Raw genomic sequence first — 15,701 nt, 5'->3', positions numbered from 1 at the left:
TATTTATTTTCAAATTAAAAGACAATGACGTCTGAAGGCACATAATGTTTGAATTTTACAGAATGAAATTTTTTTCACTGCATCTCTAAATTATCGCGTTTTTATTAATGCTGTTTATTTAAGATTAAACTTTGTATTTTCGGTTAATATACGATGCATTAAGTAGTTATTGGAACGGTAACTTTGGAATAAGGTATTATACAATGTCTGGATCTATAATCAATTGTTTTGGAGAAAAAATTACATAATGTTTAAATTATGTTTCTTGCTTAAAATTAAAGAACGTACATGCATTGCAGATATTCAATAAATTATATCATAATAACGGTTTTAGCATTAAAAATTTGCAATAATAAATAACAAATACACAATTAAGAATATCTTCCATCGAAATAAAATTTCAAAAAAGAAAAAAAAGAGGAATATCCCAAATAAATATACATTTTCTTTGTCCATAAACAAAAATAATAATTACTTCTTTTACTTCTACTTCTGCTTAATATCTATAAGAAATTATCTACCAGATAATTTTGAGGTCAAAGGACAACAATTCAGCATTAATCTTAATAAATATAGCATAAATTGATGAAAATTCATAGTTCGAATTCCATATGGTAATACATGTTTCAGCTTAATTCCGAAATAGAGATTATCAATTTTATATATCTCGCTTTGATTAAATAATTTTAAAGATATTCTTACATGTCAAAATTCTTTTCAAAAGTATAAGCCATAAACTCTTTAAAAATATAAGGTTATCTTAACTTCGAGAGTGAGAAGCAAGTTCAGAAGCGTAGGTTTTCTATTCAACGAAAGCAAAGAAAGCAGAACCTTAGTTATCGAATATGAAGGAAAAAGAATTGTCGTTTAGATGCAAGGAGTTGAATAAGGAGTTCCGTCAGTTTTCATAATCATTTCGATATTAGTTAACACTGTTAGTATCTCTTATCTTATTCTTCATTTAAATTCCATCTTCCTTAAATTCTAAATGAATTATATTAGATTGATAAGAAAGTTAGATTGGATTAAGACGGGCAATTTTTAAAGTAAAGAATTGAATTGATGAAAAAGATGAATGCTTAATACAGCTTTGTCACCTCTTTTTAGACATTTTCTATTCCTGCCTTGAAGGTTCTTTCGGCTTAGATATAATTTACTGCAGTTGCTACATACCTTATTACAATAACTTATTGCAATTTTTACTTACTGTAGAAGTTTTTGCTATCTAGAAAAAGCTATAATGATTAAAACAAACAATAATGCGGGAAAATGCTCTGTGTCATAAAATGCAAAAAAGAGGAATTTCCTACCTAAAAAATTTATGCTTCTATTGAATGAGGTATAATTCATCAGAAACATAAGTTGAGTAGAGCATTATCGATTTGATGGATCATCCTGTCAATCAGCATAGGTTATTTTAGCAAAAACCTCTTTCACCTTCAAGAATGATAATAAATTATTATCATTTATGAAGTACGGTTTATATTACATTAGATAGTACAAATTTTTTTTGATAGAATCTTGTTTTCCTTTTCTCTCTCTCTTTAAAAAAAAATAATCATAGTATTTGTTGTTTTTATAGCATTATAATCAAGGGTTTATTTAAAACTATAAACTAACTCAGATAGGCTTCCCTATGCGTTTTGAATATATTTCATTACATTTTATAGTAAAATTTCGTACTTATTTCCTTACTGATATTAAGTGGACTTATCGCCATCATTATCTTCATTTGAACTTCATCTTTTTTCATTGGTTAACCATGTGTTCCGTTCTTCACAAATTAAATTGATTCCCTTTCGATTTATTTTAAATCATCGTTGGTATTGCTTTCGCTGGGCATTTGTATTTACTGAAGAAATATTTTCAATAACTTGTATAGCATTTCTAAAACAAATTTATTTAGTACTGTATGATGGATATATAATTCATTGTGTCTTCCATGAAAATGAAATGTGATAGGAGACTTTACCATTATAGAAAATACAAAATTAAATTGGCAGGAACATTTTAATGAATTTTTATGCAGTTTTTAGTAAGATAAAATTCTTCATTGCTTTTCGTTTAGCATTATATATTTCAATATATATCATCAATACATAGCATTATATATATCAATCCTAATTAGTGAAATTTCTATTAAAATCAATTCGTAATTAAAAAATGCAGCAATCACGCTTTACATCTTAATATATGTGTTTCTCCAGGAATTATGGGAGCCAAGTACTCGGTGGAGAATCTCCTCAAGTTCTCGGACCGAGGAGCGTCCAGTCTAGCCACTTCCCTCCTGGATGAGATCGTGAGCAAGGAGGAGGCGAACCAATCCCTCAGTCCGCTCTACCTACTGGCCAACTTCAAGAAATCTGGCTCACTCATCGAGCGCTACCTGCTCGAAGGGCAAAAGGAGCTCGAGAGCATCGCCCTCAACGAGCTAAAGCAGTACATGTACAAGGAGGGAGAAGGTGAAATGATAGAACGGGAGAATGTTGACGAGGTAAATACCTTGAACTGCAAACATTAATATATGTAATGATACCTTTTAATTTAAGTTGATTCTTAATTAATTTCCTATTTCTTAAATGAATATATTTTGTTTTATTCTAAGATATTGCACTCGCTCTAAAGTATTGCTGTTGCTTTCATTCTCACACAAAAAGTCAAGGAATATAAATCTATAACACCAATGCATTTCTTTCAAAGCTACCTAAGATTCCCTTTCCTAAGTTGATGCGTGTTAAAGAATTCCTTATTAGAATCTGTCAGTAAAATGGAATGGGGAAAAAGTTATGTCACTTTCCCCTTGTGTCCTGGTGTGAAAAGGAACGTTTTTTCAACGGTTATTCTATTGTATAACCATACTTTCCAGTGAAAAGATAAATTGAAGTTTGTTCTAAAAGTGCCTCCTTTTCGACAACGCGTCTGTCAAAATTATATTGGATATATACCGCAAAAAACCTTAACAATATATCACATTGTGGTGGAATGAAGATCATATGATCCGTGTAATGGAAGCAACAGGACGCATGTTTTCGGAAACATTTCTTTACTGATCACATTTCACACAAAACACGAAGACAAGACAAGATATTCAGGCGCGCATTTTAGCAGAACAGCATCATCTCTTATTATTATTACAATCGCAATGCACTATGGGATCCGTATCTAATCAAACACCACCATCTGTTGTCCAAAAGAGAAGACAGAATGATGCAATTGCTACAACATCGGTTTTATTTTGCATATTGACAAAAGAAAACTAGATTTTATTCGTTCTTCTTTATATTACCATTTTCAGTTTTTAACTTTTCATTCAGCGTTATTAACCTAGTCGGTTTGCGAAATTAATTTCACGGCGTGAAAGGATTAAAAGTGCCTGTGAGTGAATTGTACGAGATTCATCATCAAATATTAACCAGAACATCAGTGAAAGTAGGAGCTACAGCTAATAATTAAAAGAAAAAAAAGATGAAAAGAAGAACAATTGGAAAAACGGTTATGCATAGATTAAATTAAAATTTATTTACTTTTATACTATTGATATGTAAGGATATCAAGTAAAAATGTTTCTACCAAATTATTCGTTTATGAAATTTCTATTTTTTAATGAATTAAATATTGTTTTTCCCTCATAAAACATTGTTCGTCTCCAGTCTACGAAGGAGCAGAAGAGTCGGAAAGTGTGCTGGAAGCTGGACAAGCGAGGCATGCTGGGGGAATCGCTGTTGCACGTGCTGGTGCTATGCAACACGGACGCCCACACTCAGATCGCCATGTTCCTGGTGGAGCTCTATCCTGCATTGGCACACGATATAGTAGAGGGAGAAGAATACTATGGTAGGTCGTAATAATGAACCTTTACTGTTCTATTTTCTTTAGTAATATTATAACTAAACGATACCTTCCGTTTAGAGAATATGCATCTATCGACTTATCTAAGAATGTATAAAATGTTTAACGCATTCGAGAAAATTATGTGCAATTTTTGAATCAAATTGTATTTACTTAAGATAATTTTAGTTTGAGAAGTAATAATTCGCTGCATATTAATATAAAGACATGATGCTTAAGGGGTTAATATAGAACCTGTATGCATACATTTCAAGATTACTCTGAAATCTATGGACGTTTCAAATATACCATTTATCAATGCATGATCCTTTAATCCAATAACATGCCCCAGATAAGTGCAGAAATACTTTAGCAATAAGAATTTTTATTTTTTGTTAATGAAGTATTGTTGAAAAATAATCGTAATAAATGAATAATAAGTAAATAAATAAATAATAAGTACATTTTTGTAATCGCAAAAAAAAAAAAAAAAAGAATCGAGATTTTGATGAATTTCCCCATTTCAGATCCCCCTGAAGTCGAAAAACACATCTTCGGCTTTATATCTGTCTATATGTCTGTTACAGAAATAACTCAGAAACACTTTGAGCCAGACATATGAAAGTTCATTTAAGGTCTTTATTCTAAATTCTTATGAAATTTTGAGTGAAATCCATTCGGAAGAAGTCTGTGTGTTCAGCTGTCCGAATAAAGTTTAACACGATAACAACGCAACGAAGAGAGCTAGATAGTACAAAATTCGGTACATAGATTTAATATTTAAAATGTTGATTTCTGTCAAATTGTGAACCAAATCTGTCAAAGAGATGACTATCTCTCAATCGGTACTTTCATTAATATGCAACTGCAATAATTCAAAAAAGCAATGATGAAATTTGTAAGGGGATATTATGAATAAAATTGTAGTTCTGCATCAATTTCTGATTTCAATCGGTTTGAAACAACATGTCTGAAATACAAATCCAGTCGCTAAAATATCGCCAAGGATCACTAAAATATCGGCAAATATCGCCAAGGATAGCCAAATATATAAAATTTAGTAAAAACGTCAATTCCGCGCAAGTATTAATATTTCATAACTGTTGTTGGCCAATACAATGCAACGTTTTCGCGGCTTTACTAAGTTCACAACTTCATTCTGGGAGAGGGAAATAACACATATATTCGAGAGTACTTGAGGAGATCAATTCTGTTGATTTATTAACGATTCAATGCTTTTTAGAATTTGTTATTACTTATTCGCTGGTGTAGGCACACAAACTTTGAAAATAAAACCGGTATCGGATCAAGATATCGAATTCCGGTGCCATACACATTTTGACATACAGATTTTTTAAAAATTTATTACAAAAAAATTCTAATGCTGCATTTTTTTAAAAATTAATTAATGCATTGCGAAAAGAGATTAAATTAAAATCAACGGCACATTGCAAACTAAACATATTTTAATATTGTTTTCAATAGTAAACTCGAAATCGAAAAAAATGATGGCTTAGTACAAGTACAATACAAATTGGCCCGCAGAGATCTTTTTCACAGTCCTTATTAATTCTTTCTAAATTTATTTCAGGTGCCACTGCTATGCATTTCGCCATCGCTTACGAAAACTCTAAACTAGTGAAGAAGCTGGTCGAAATCGGAGCTGATTTTCATCAAAGGGCGAACGGGAAATTCTTCATGCCCATCGACCAGCAGTGGCCCATCCCGAGAGCGAAGACAAATTTCGAAGGTAAGATCTTGCAATAGTTATTTAACAACTCAAAATGCAACTTCATTAAATTAAAGCAATTAAAAATAAAAAATGGAATATAACGTGGAAAGATTTATCTGGTATTTCCTTAAAACGGCCCAATTTTAATTATAACAATTTCTTGTCATTAGAGTATCAAAATTAAAAAACCAATTCAAAAATTAAGATTAATAGACTATTGTACAACCCCCTCTTACCATATTTCAAAAAGAGACAAAAAGGATTAATAGGAAACCGTATTAACAAATAAAAACAGGACCGTAATCACGACCTTCAAAAATCAAATAGGCTATCGAAAAATTCAATAATAGAATCATGGTAAAGCGTTTTATGAAAAGAAAATACATTAGTATAACTGCCAATAAGCACAGAATAATGTTCTATAAAAGTTGTTTGAGATTTTAACCAGTCGCAGTGAGAAATGAAACATCGCAAATCCTGAATATGTGTCAATGTGTAAAGAAAATAATGTTACTTTTATATGTAATTTTTCTACTCTGCTTTAGTGTGTGTATGAGCTATTCATGGTACATCTTTATACTTTTTTTAATTTTAGCTTAAACTTGCCATACTGTACTGAAATTAAAAAATTAAATTTATTCCCAGAGTTAAGAGAATACAGAAATATCAAATAGTACAATTTAACTGTAATTTTTTTTTCAAATTCAGTTCAGTTTAAAATAAAGTCGTAAATGGGATTTTTCTCAATTATTTTAAGAAATTTTTCGATGTTCTTTCAAATTCAGCTTTAAATGTTGCTATTGTATGAAATTAAAAAAAAAAACCCTAATTCATAAAATAAATATATATATATATACACAAAACATAGATTTCTAAATTTTTTTGTATTTATTCGCATTGTAATTTATTATAAATTGTTACTATTGATTTTGATCCGTATTTTTTCCACAAAGTGTCGACATCAGTAATGATTTTTAATAAATAAGGTAATAATGTGAATTACATGTTATGTCTTGAACTTTATTATTTCTTTTATTGAAGAATCCATCTAACCCATGTAGTTGTAAGGATGAACGCAGAAAAAAATTAACAGTTTTCAGTACAAAATTCTCATTGAAATAATAATATAACTTATATTTATTAAACATGCTTTAAAATTGAAATCTTTCTCTTTAGGGTTGAGCTATTTCGGAGAATATCCGTTGTCATGGGCAGCTTGTTGCGACGACGAACCCAGCTACAATCTTCTGATAAAGCATGGCGCAGACCCCAACCTACAAGATACTTTTGGAAATAACATTCTGCATGTCCTGGTTATTCGAGATAAACTGGTAAATGTGTCTTTTCATTAATGTTGTTCTCAATTTTACATCACTAGTTTATTAGAAACCGATATAAAGCAAGCGATCTTTACAAGTTTTATAATAAAGAGCGGGATTTCCCCTGGAAAATCCGCATTAACTATTGGAAAAACATAAAGTAGATATTTAAATGCTATTAATTATAAATTGAAACAGGTCACAATGAAAATCAATCAAAACGGGTGAGACAATTCTGAAATGCTCAACAAACAAATTTTATGCAATAAAAAATTTGGACCTCATAAACAGTGTTTAAATGTTCTTTCGAGGACTATACTTTTTCCCCACTTCTGTTTTACTCGACAGTCTTATTGTATTTTTTTTCAATCGCCATAATTCTCAAAAGTAAATAATAGCTTTCCGTTTAAGTTTTTGCACTGTAGCTCGATTGAAATGGATCCTGGCAGTTTCCATTCTCATTTATAAAGTTAAGCAAAATTTAATATTATATAATATAAAGATTGTTTTAGAACGAATCTCGCAATTTTGAATAGGGATTAAGGATGGAGCCTGAACTAACGCTCCTCCCTCAAGCTTTTGCATTATAAACATTAAGTAGTGAGCAAATCTTACCAAAAGATAATATGGAAGACAGCATAAACTAGAAACACTTTGAAATTTATCTAATTATACAAATGTTCTAATTTTTAGCATGTTTCTTTTTTTAATGCCACTCAAAATGTATGATTAGTTTTAATTTTCAGTATGGTTTTTTTTATTTCTTCAGAAAATGTATGGTTATGCTCTACGGCATCCTATTCGACCAGCATCCGATCACCTGTGCAACAAGTTTGGACTTACACCCCTGACTTTGGCTTGCAAACTGGGACGAAATACGATATTCAGAGAGATGTTGGAATTCAGTTCTTTGGTAAGCACGTAATTGGTAGAACAAATTATCTGCTCTGGATGTCCCATCAAGACACCTAAATTCCAATATTTTTCCCAGTATTCTCAGATAATATACACAGTTAGATTAACTGATTGGTGGATTATTCTTTAAAACACGTTGCTTCAAACAAAAATTACATCGCAACATTGCGACGTTGCAAATGGTAAACAGAAAAAAAATCTTTTTCAAAAGATTATATAGAACATGTCTATAATACTTTACTCATTACCACAGAAACAATATTAACATGTCTTTGAAACTGTTGTCTCCTACATGCAACATCTTTTGTCAAATTGCTGAAAGACATCATGCACTATTAGCATGTTCCTATATGTTACACGTTAACTAACTAGAATAAGTTTAGTAAAATTTACTTTCGTATTAGCTGTGATGGCACGACTTCCGAAAAATAAATTAAATTTTGAACAAAATGACGTACATTTGATCGCATTTGAACATCCGAAGACTGAGATATATTCATAGATAAGTCATCTAGTTTAAAGGGGGCGGAAATGATGGTGGGTTAAAATTCATTTATCTATATCTTCTTAACTGTTAAAAATGGGTAGCTAGTTCAAAAGAGTCGAATAATTATCTCATCAAAGTGAATAAATTTTTCTCTAAAAACCTTTTTATAGTTGTCATCCTTCAGAAGTTGAGAATCGTTACTCTACTCGTAGATAAGCACATCACAATATACTAATTAAGAAGAATATAATATAATATAATATAATAATAATTATTATTATTGTTTTATTATTAATAATAATTCCCTGAATGCATGATTACCTTTTAGCATACCTTTCAGAATTTTTAGAACTTATGAGATAAAATTAAGTCATTCATTGACTATGTATAAGCCTTATATAAGTCGGTCTCTATCCTTGCTTTTTAATGCCTCTTATAGTATACTCGCCACGCTGTTAGATCGTACCTTTCTTAATTCCTTGCTCTAACCAAGTCCGCTTTTTTCAATACGGGCCATTTCTTTTCTTTTACAGATTTTGTAATGTCAGGTCAAATATATTATTTTGAAAGGCTTTGACTCGGTTAATTGTTTATCTAACTTTCAGTTTTTCAATCTTCTGAAATTTCCTTGCTTCAATTCCTTAAATTTTAAACTTTATTATGACCCATTCTAATTATGATTAGCTCAAATATAAGTTGCTTTTTGAAAAAAAATCAAACTTTAATTGCACTCTTAGAAAGGATAATTTAAAAAAAAATTGCCATGTCAACTGGACATGGCAATTAATTTTGACAATTAATTTTTGAAGCTACGATATTACATTATTCGGTACAATCATAGTATCAAATGTTTATATGATAAAGCGATTCTTCTTGCATAAGAGCTTTAAAACAGGGTATTGATAACTCTGTAATCCGTAACTTTAACTCCATTGAATAAGAATAGTACTTTTAAACAAGTATAAGTTTTAAAAAAATAATAATTCATCTATGTTTTACATCTTAATTATATGAATATTCTTTATAATGTTAAATAAAAGAAATCATGAATATTTTCTTAACAATTTCCGAATTTTATATCTTATATAATTTACGATTTATTGACCGTGAAATGCATGAAATATGTCTAAAAATGAATCGCAGAGGACGCGAGAAACATAGTATTCACCGATGTCAAGGTTGCCAATATTCCGTGAAATTTGCCAAAAAATGAACGAAGTAAAACGTGCGTGACAAGACGTGAGATTGGATTGTAACATTGATCTTGTAAGAACACAGGAACAGAATTGGTTTGTCGTGATTCAGATGATCTGTTCACATGGGGAAATTTCGATTTCCTCAAGGACCTACATATAAAGGAAAATTGAAGATTGTTGGAATATAGAAGAAGAGATGTTCGCTAATTATCTTTCGCTTTCGAGTCGTTTTATTTCGCTGAAAACATGACTTATATATGGAAAAATCATCACTTTTTTTTCATTGTAATTTCCGCTTAACAGTGCTGGAAAATATAAGAAAAACATACTGAAGGTCAGTTATTTTTGTAACTTTTATAAACAGGTGAATGTTGAAAGATAAAAAAGAAATTTAAAGGTAAAAAGAACTTTCAAATTTTTCATTTAGTTGTCTTTATTACAAGGAGACTGAATACTATTTTTAGGAGTTATTATTTTTATTTTTAAATTTTTAGAGCACATGAAGAAAATTTTGATGAGCAATGGATTGATAAATAATAAGTAATTCATCTTTGGTTGCAATTTTTTTCTAGGGAATGAATAAAAAAAAATATTTTTTAATAATTATTGTAAAATTTCTCTTATTTAAGTGTTATTAAGTTCTGTAATAATTTTAGTAAAATATTAATTTGTAGTGAATTGAGATTTGAACAAAGCAAATTCTGCAAACTTATTTTAACAGGAAAATCGGAAGCGTATGAACAGCATAGACATGAGAGAAAAAAAGCTTATTAAATGAGTGTCAGTGCGAATTGAGAGCTGAAGATAAAACTTTCTAATAATAGAAAAAATTTCATGTTATAAAGCAAATGGTTGGTTTAAAGACACTTTGAGACATCATTTAAAAGATATAATTACTTGAAGGGATAAAAAAATGCTACAGCTGTGTTTAGCCTCTTCAGAAATAAGTGTTTTGTTTGGATGCGAATATTCACCAGTTTATGACATGCATAGCTCTCAGTTATTTTATTGTTTTACGAGCCGCCTTTGGCGACCAGTCGGTTCGCCAATCTTAATGTTCGTTAAAATTTTAATAATTAAATATTTTATGCAATTCCTAATGTATTAGCTTCTTCATCAAAATATTTTAAAACTTCAAATTTTGATAGTCATATAATTCACTCATAATATTATAAAGGCCTTCCGACATAACGTAATATGTATCTCTCTAATTTTCTGTTAGCTCCCGTAGAATTTATGCTTTAAATTGAAGTGGAAAGGATTAATCTGCAATTAATATAATGACATTTTTTACTGAAACAAAGCATTTTTTTATAAAATGATTATTGAAAACAGAGTCACTGAGCGTTTAAAGTTATGGGCACTAAAGAATATCTTTCTTAATTTATATAATATTATGTATAGAATTTGTCAAAATTTTTAATAATTATAATTATAATTTTTAAAAAGTTATACAATTATTATAATTATTAATCTTCTCAGCATGGTTTTTTCTTTCCCATATTTTATACAGTACGAGTTTTAATATAATAAATAATAATTATATTTCTAAAATTGAAAATTGTAAGCTTAAATATGAACTGAAGTAATATACATTCTGAAAAAAAAGTATTTTTAAATATACGCGAAAGTTATATTTAAATATATGAAAGTAGAAACAGCGTGCAACAAATACGAATGGATAACAAAGCTTTGCATTGTAAAAAAGAATTTAAAATTAAAAGTCAAACTGATTCCAATATATTAAAAACCTTTAAAAAAACTGTTTACCCTATGTCACTTTGTAAGGACTTTTTCAGACACACCAAAATAAATCAGTCTCCCACATGAACACACAAACGGGAACGTTGAGTAGGTGATACAAAAAGAATGAAATCTAAATTAATGAAAATATGGATTTCAAAAAGAGTTCATTAAAGAATGTTCCAGAAATTTCATAGCTGCCATCTGCTAATAAACGTCCTCCACAAAGAGGGTATCATGAAAAATGCTATAGCCGTTGGTGTAAATACTTCATGGTGAGACACAAGTCTTTTAGAAAATCTTTCACAATACATATGCCTATTGGTTGTCGATATGCATTTATAAACAAATATGCAATTTTAATATTATTAAACAACTTCATCCTATTTCCCTTATCTCTTTGAGAGAATAATGGCACTTGATATGTTGACCAATTCACTTAACATCGTTAAGCACCCTTTAACATGTGCATTTTACGTTACCTCGCCAGTGTTCCTAAGTAAAACAATATAGTTGAAGTTTGATTTATCGTTATAATTTTGAAGAAAACCGATTATATATACGCAGTGATATTTTAAAATTTAGTTTAAATCTTCATTAATTTCCTAACTTTTATTTTAACCCATCTTAATTTCATTCTTATTTCTTAATTCAATTATTTTTTTATTTAATTCGTTAAAAAAACTGCTGATTCCATGATTCCCAAACTAGGAACTAAATGATAAAAATTCCTAGCATTTACATACTTTTCAAAGGTACCTAAGACTCCACTGACCAAATTGACACTTGTCAAAGAAGGTCCTATCAGAATCTTATAGCAAAATCACCGAAGGGAAAAATTTCACACTTGTATCGCGATGTAAACTGGCGCATCTCTTATCGCTCTTTCTTCTGATTCTTAAAATCTGATTTCCATGGTGAAACAAATCGACGTTAAAATTTCAATTTTTTTTTTCTTTTCTGCCACGCATCAGCAAAACTATATTTATATATATATATTGTCCTAACTGCTTTTCTTACAGGAATTTTGGCGTTACAGTAACATCACTTGTTCTGGATACCCGTTAAATGCGTTGGACAGCCTTCAACCCAATGGCCGAGCAAGTAAGAACAGAACTGCTAAATCTTTAATTAGAAGTGAAATGTTTTTTGAATCACTTCCGAGTGAGTGCTTGTTCTTTCAGATCTTAACTCGGCTCTGATGATTATTCTGAAAGGAAATTCCACCGAACATCTCGACATGCTAGAAGGGGGAGTGATTCAACGTCTCCTCGAAGAGAAGTGGAAAACGTTTGCCCAGGTAAAAATGTTTAGAAAAAGTGACAGTAGTATTTTTCCCTTCTCTGATAGTAACAATGGTTTTTGCAATACATCATGGGTTTTGTGTTCAGCTTAATCTTGTTCTAAAGTGAATTTTACATAATTTCTTATTGATCGATTAGCTGTAAAATTTGATATAGATCTAAAATTCAAAGACAATTTTATGTAATTTTCTCTGTGATTTTGGCTTGTTTTTGTACTTCTTACCTCTCTCAATATCTTTGTAGAAATGTGAATGACTCTCTAGAGTTACCAATTTAGATTTCTTCATCTAAAAATGTATTCAAGCAGCATAATTATGAAAGAATAAAGAGGTTGAGGAGCTTTAATTCCAAAATCTTTCATTTAATAATCTTCAAAAGTGGTTTATTCCATACAAGACCCGTAAACTACTTATAATAATTTTTTTAACTCTCTCTCTATATACCATTTATAAGATGTGGATAAGCTTATTTGGTAAAGTTCTTATCCCTTCTGATGTATATATTCTGATAATATTTAATGTATAAATGTATTGATAATACACATGTTCTTAATATATATATATATATATATAAAGCTAACACATGTGGCACAGAAATCGTTTTTATTACTTATTATTGAATGACAACAGTCAAATGTAAATGAATATGCAACCGAACGTTTCAGACTTCTTCAATGAATGATTTTTATAGTTGAACTTAATTCAATGCTTCGTAAATTAATGGAACTGCAAAATGGAGTTACAAATGCTCTGGAGAGGGTTCGCCACTGTTTCCAAAAAGTTCCGTTCAGTCAGAGAAAAGAAGACGTATTAGGAATCCAGAAATAGACTTTAGGTAGAAAAATTAACCGAGAGCAAAAATAGGCTTAACCATCGCCGAATGACTTTCGCTATGACTTACATTTGGAAATTGACGGCCAATTAAAATTATTCTGGACGAACAATCTTGTTGCTAATGGTGCTTACTATACTACATTCGTGTATTGTTGATTACATCACGAATCTGAATTTTTAATCGTTTCACTCTATTCGTGTCACATTCATTTTACATCATCCAATTCATATTGAAATTTGCATTTGACAGTTTTCGCTATTAATTCACATGAATTATCTACTTGTTCATTAAAAAGATCTTGTCATTTTGTATGTGTAGTTTATTAAATTTGAACTTTATTATATAAATATGTGTCCTTTTTTCATATCGTGTGTAAGCCTTACAGTTCAATAATAAATAATTAATAGAAACACATCAAAAATATAAAGCAGTAGTTTTAAAAAGATGTTATAAAAATCGAAATTATAATTTAATTATAATTGAATTGAATTATAGTCATAGTTTTATATAATGAAAAACATAAATATAATATTATTTTTATCAAGAAAAATAAATGGCATTAGAAGAATAAAGAAAAATGTGAGTGGAAAGAAGTTTTTTACAAAGCTGTGATCTTTACTTTCTAGTATAAGAGAACTAGATGAATAACATTTAGTTCACAGATCTAACATTTGAAGCGTAAATACTTGTCAAATTTGGAGCCAAATCCGTCAAGGGATTTGACTTTCCGTTGATCTGTAGTTTCATAAATTTGTAAACTCAAAACCGCAATGGCTTAAATATATGGAATTTGATATGAGATTTTGTGACTACAATTTTGCGTCAAATTTTAGTTTTAATTGGTTGAAAATAATGCTTCTAAAATACGAATTCGCTTTGAAGTTACATATTGCTGATTGCCTGGTTAATCTCTAAAACGTTTACGGTATATTTGTTAAAAACAAACCAAAGATCAATATTTTAAAACTACTTGTCCGCCATCGAAATGCAAGGCATTTGCTGATTTTCCCAATGCCCGCAATTTTATGCGGGCATTATGAGGAGAATAACTCATTTATTAGAGATTACGCAAGAAAGTTCTGGAGAGACCACTTCCGTATTAAGTATACTAAATATAGCGAAAGTATTGTAGTCTAAAAATTTGAACTCGAGTTTTTGTAGATTTTCGACGTTTCAGACCTTTCCTGGTCCTAAAAATACATTCTCGGTATTGAATCTATCTGCGAAAACGATAACGATAGATTGACTTTTACTGCGCAGTCAGCTTACCATTGCTTAATGCTACTACTCCATATATGTAGATAAAAATAGTTATTTACATTAAAAACTGGAATTCCTAAACCATGAAGTAAAAATATTCTAATTTCAATTAAATAAGATACTAGTGATACTGAAAAATACACCAATTAGAAGGAAAAAGAAATTGAAATGAATTAATAAAAATAAAAGAAATTGCGTTAAACTAGAATTATCTTCTAATTGCTTTTTTTATTATTAATATTTTCATAAATATAATCGTAAAATATTCGAAAAATATACTCATTTTTATATCGTAGAAATGTATCGTTTAATGTAAACTTAAAATTAATTTTATTTTAAAAAAAAGGTAAACGAATTAATTAAAGTTTTTTTTTATCTTTAAAAAATATCGTTTCATGTAAATTTGTAAAAATTAATTTTATTAAAAAAAGGTAAACCCATTAATAATTTTTTTTTCGCTGAAAATAAAAACTTTTTACTTTTATTATACTTATGATTCATGATCTGAAATTTTTAGGCTGAGACAGACCGCTATCACGATATCTGCCTTTTTAATTTCTACATTTTATTTTCCGCATGCTGCAATTATTTATAATCAAATTTAAAGTTTTAAATTATATTCTGGCAACAATTTAAATCCTCGACTGACGCAAATTTGAATTTTATTTTGAATTTCCAAGAAAACCTGGATTCAATGATTGACTTCTAAAATTTTCTTAAATAACAAATTCAAGTCTGAAATACTAAAGAGCCTAAATTTTGTAAAATCAGCTGTATTACTACAAAACACAGATTTGCTGAAGGAAAAGTTTTACATCATAGTACAATTTCTCTTCGAAAAAATGCAACGAACGTAATCCATATCTATTTAATTTTCAAGCTAGATATGCTCGAAAGTGAATGATAAATTAGGATTATAAATATGTACTTCAAAACAATATCCGGGTTATTTTCATGCAGTAAGCAAATAAAAAATATAAAATTCAGAGGAATAAATTAACAGGAGTAACTGGTGAAATTTCATATAAATAGAAGACTTAAAAAATGCAAACAAAAGATGAAGACTACAGAAGATTTCTTTTT

At 29.4% G+C, this 15,701-nt stretch overlaps 1 protein-coding gene across 1 annotated transcript in view; it reads left to right on the top strand.

Moving 5' to 3' along the window:
• Positions 1-2,212: 2,212 nt before the first annotated feature.
• The window catches only part of LOC129966437 (transient receptor potential cation channel subfamily V member 5-like), a 31,339-nt gene continuing 17,850 nt past the window's right edge, over positions 2,213-15,701 (top strand). Inside the window, exons 1-7 of the mRNA XM_056080860.1 lie at positions 2,213-2,494; positions 3,651-3,834; positions 5,420-5,578; positions 6,737-6,891; positions 7,649-7,792; positions 12,243-12,324; positions 12,405-12,520. Coding sequence (XP_055936835.1) covers positions 2,213-2,494; positions 3,651-3,834; positions 5,420-5,578; positions 6,737-6,891; positions 7,649-7,792; positions 12,243-12,324; positions 12,405-12,520 — 1,122 coding nt within the window. The remainder of the gene's footprint in view (positions 2,495-3,650; positions 3,835-5,419; positions 5,579-6,736; positions 6,892-7,648; positions 7,793-12,242; positions 12,325-12,404; positions 12,521-15,701) is intronic.

The sequence above is a fragment of the Argiope bruennichi genome, chromosome 4 (genome assembly GCF_947563725.1).
Source record: "Argiope bruennichi chromosome 4, qqArgBrue1.1, whole genome shotgun sequence".
NCBI lineage: Eukaryota > Metazoa > Arthropoda > Arachnida > Araneae > Araneidae > Argiope > Argiope bruennichi.
This window is presented reverse-complemented; position numbering and strand designations above follow the sequence as displayed.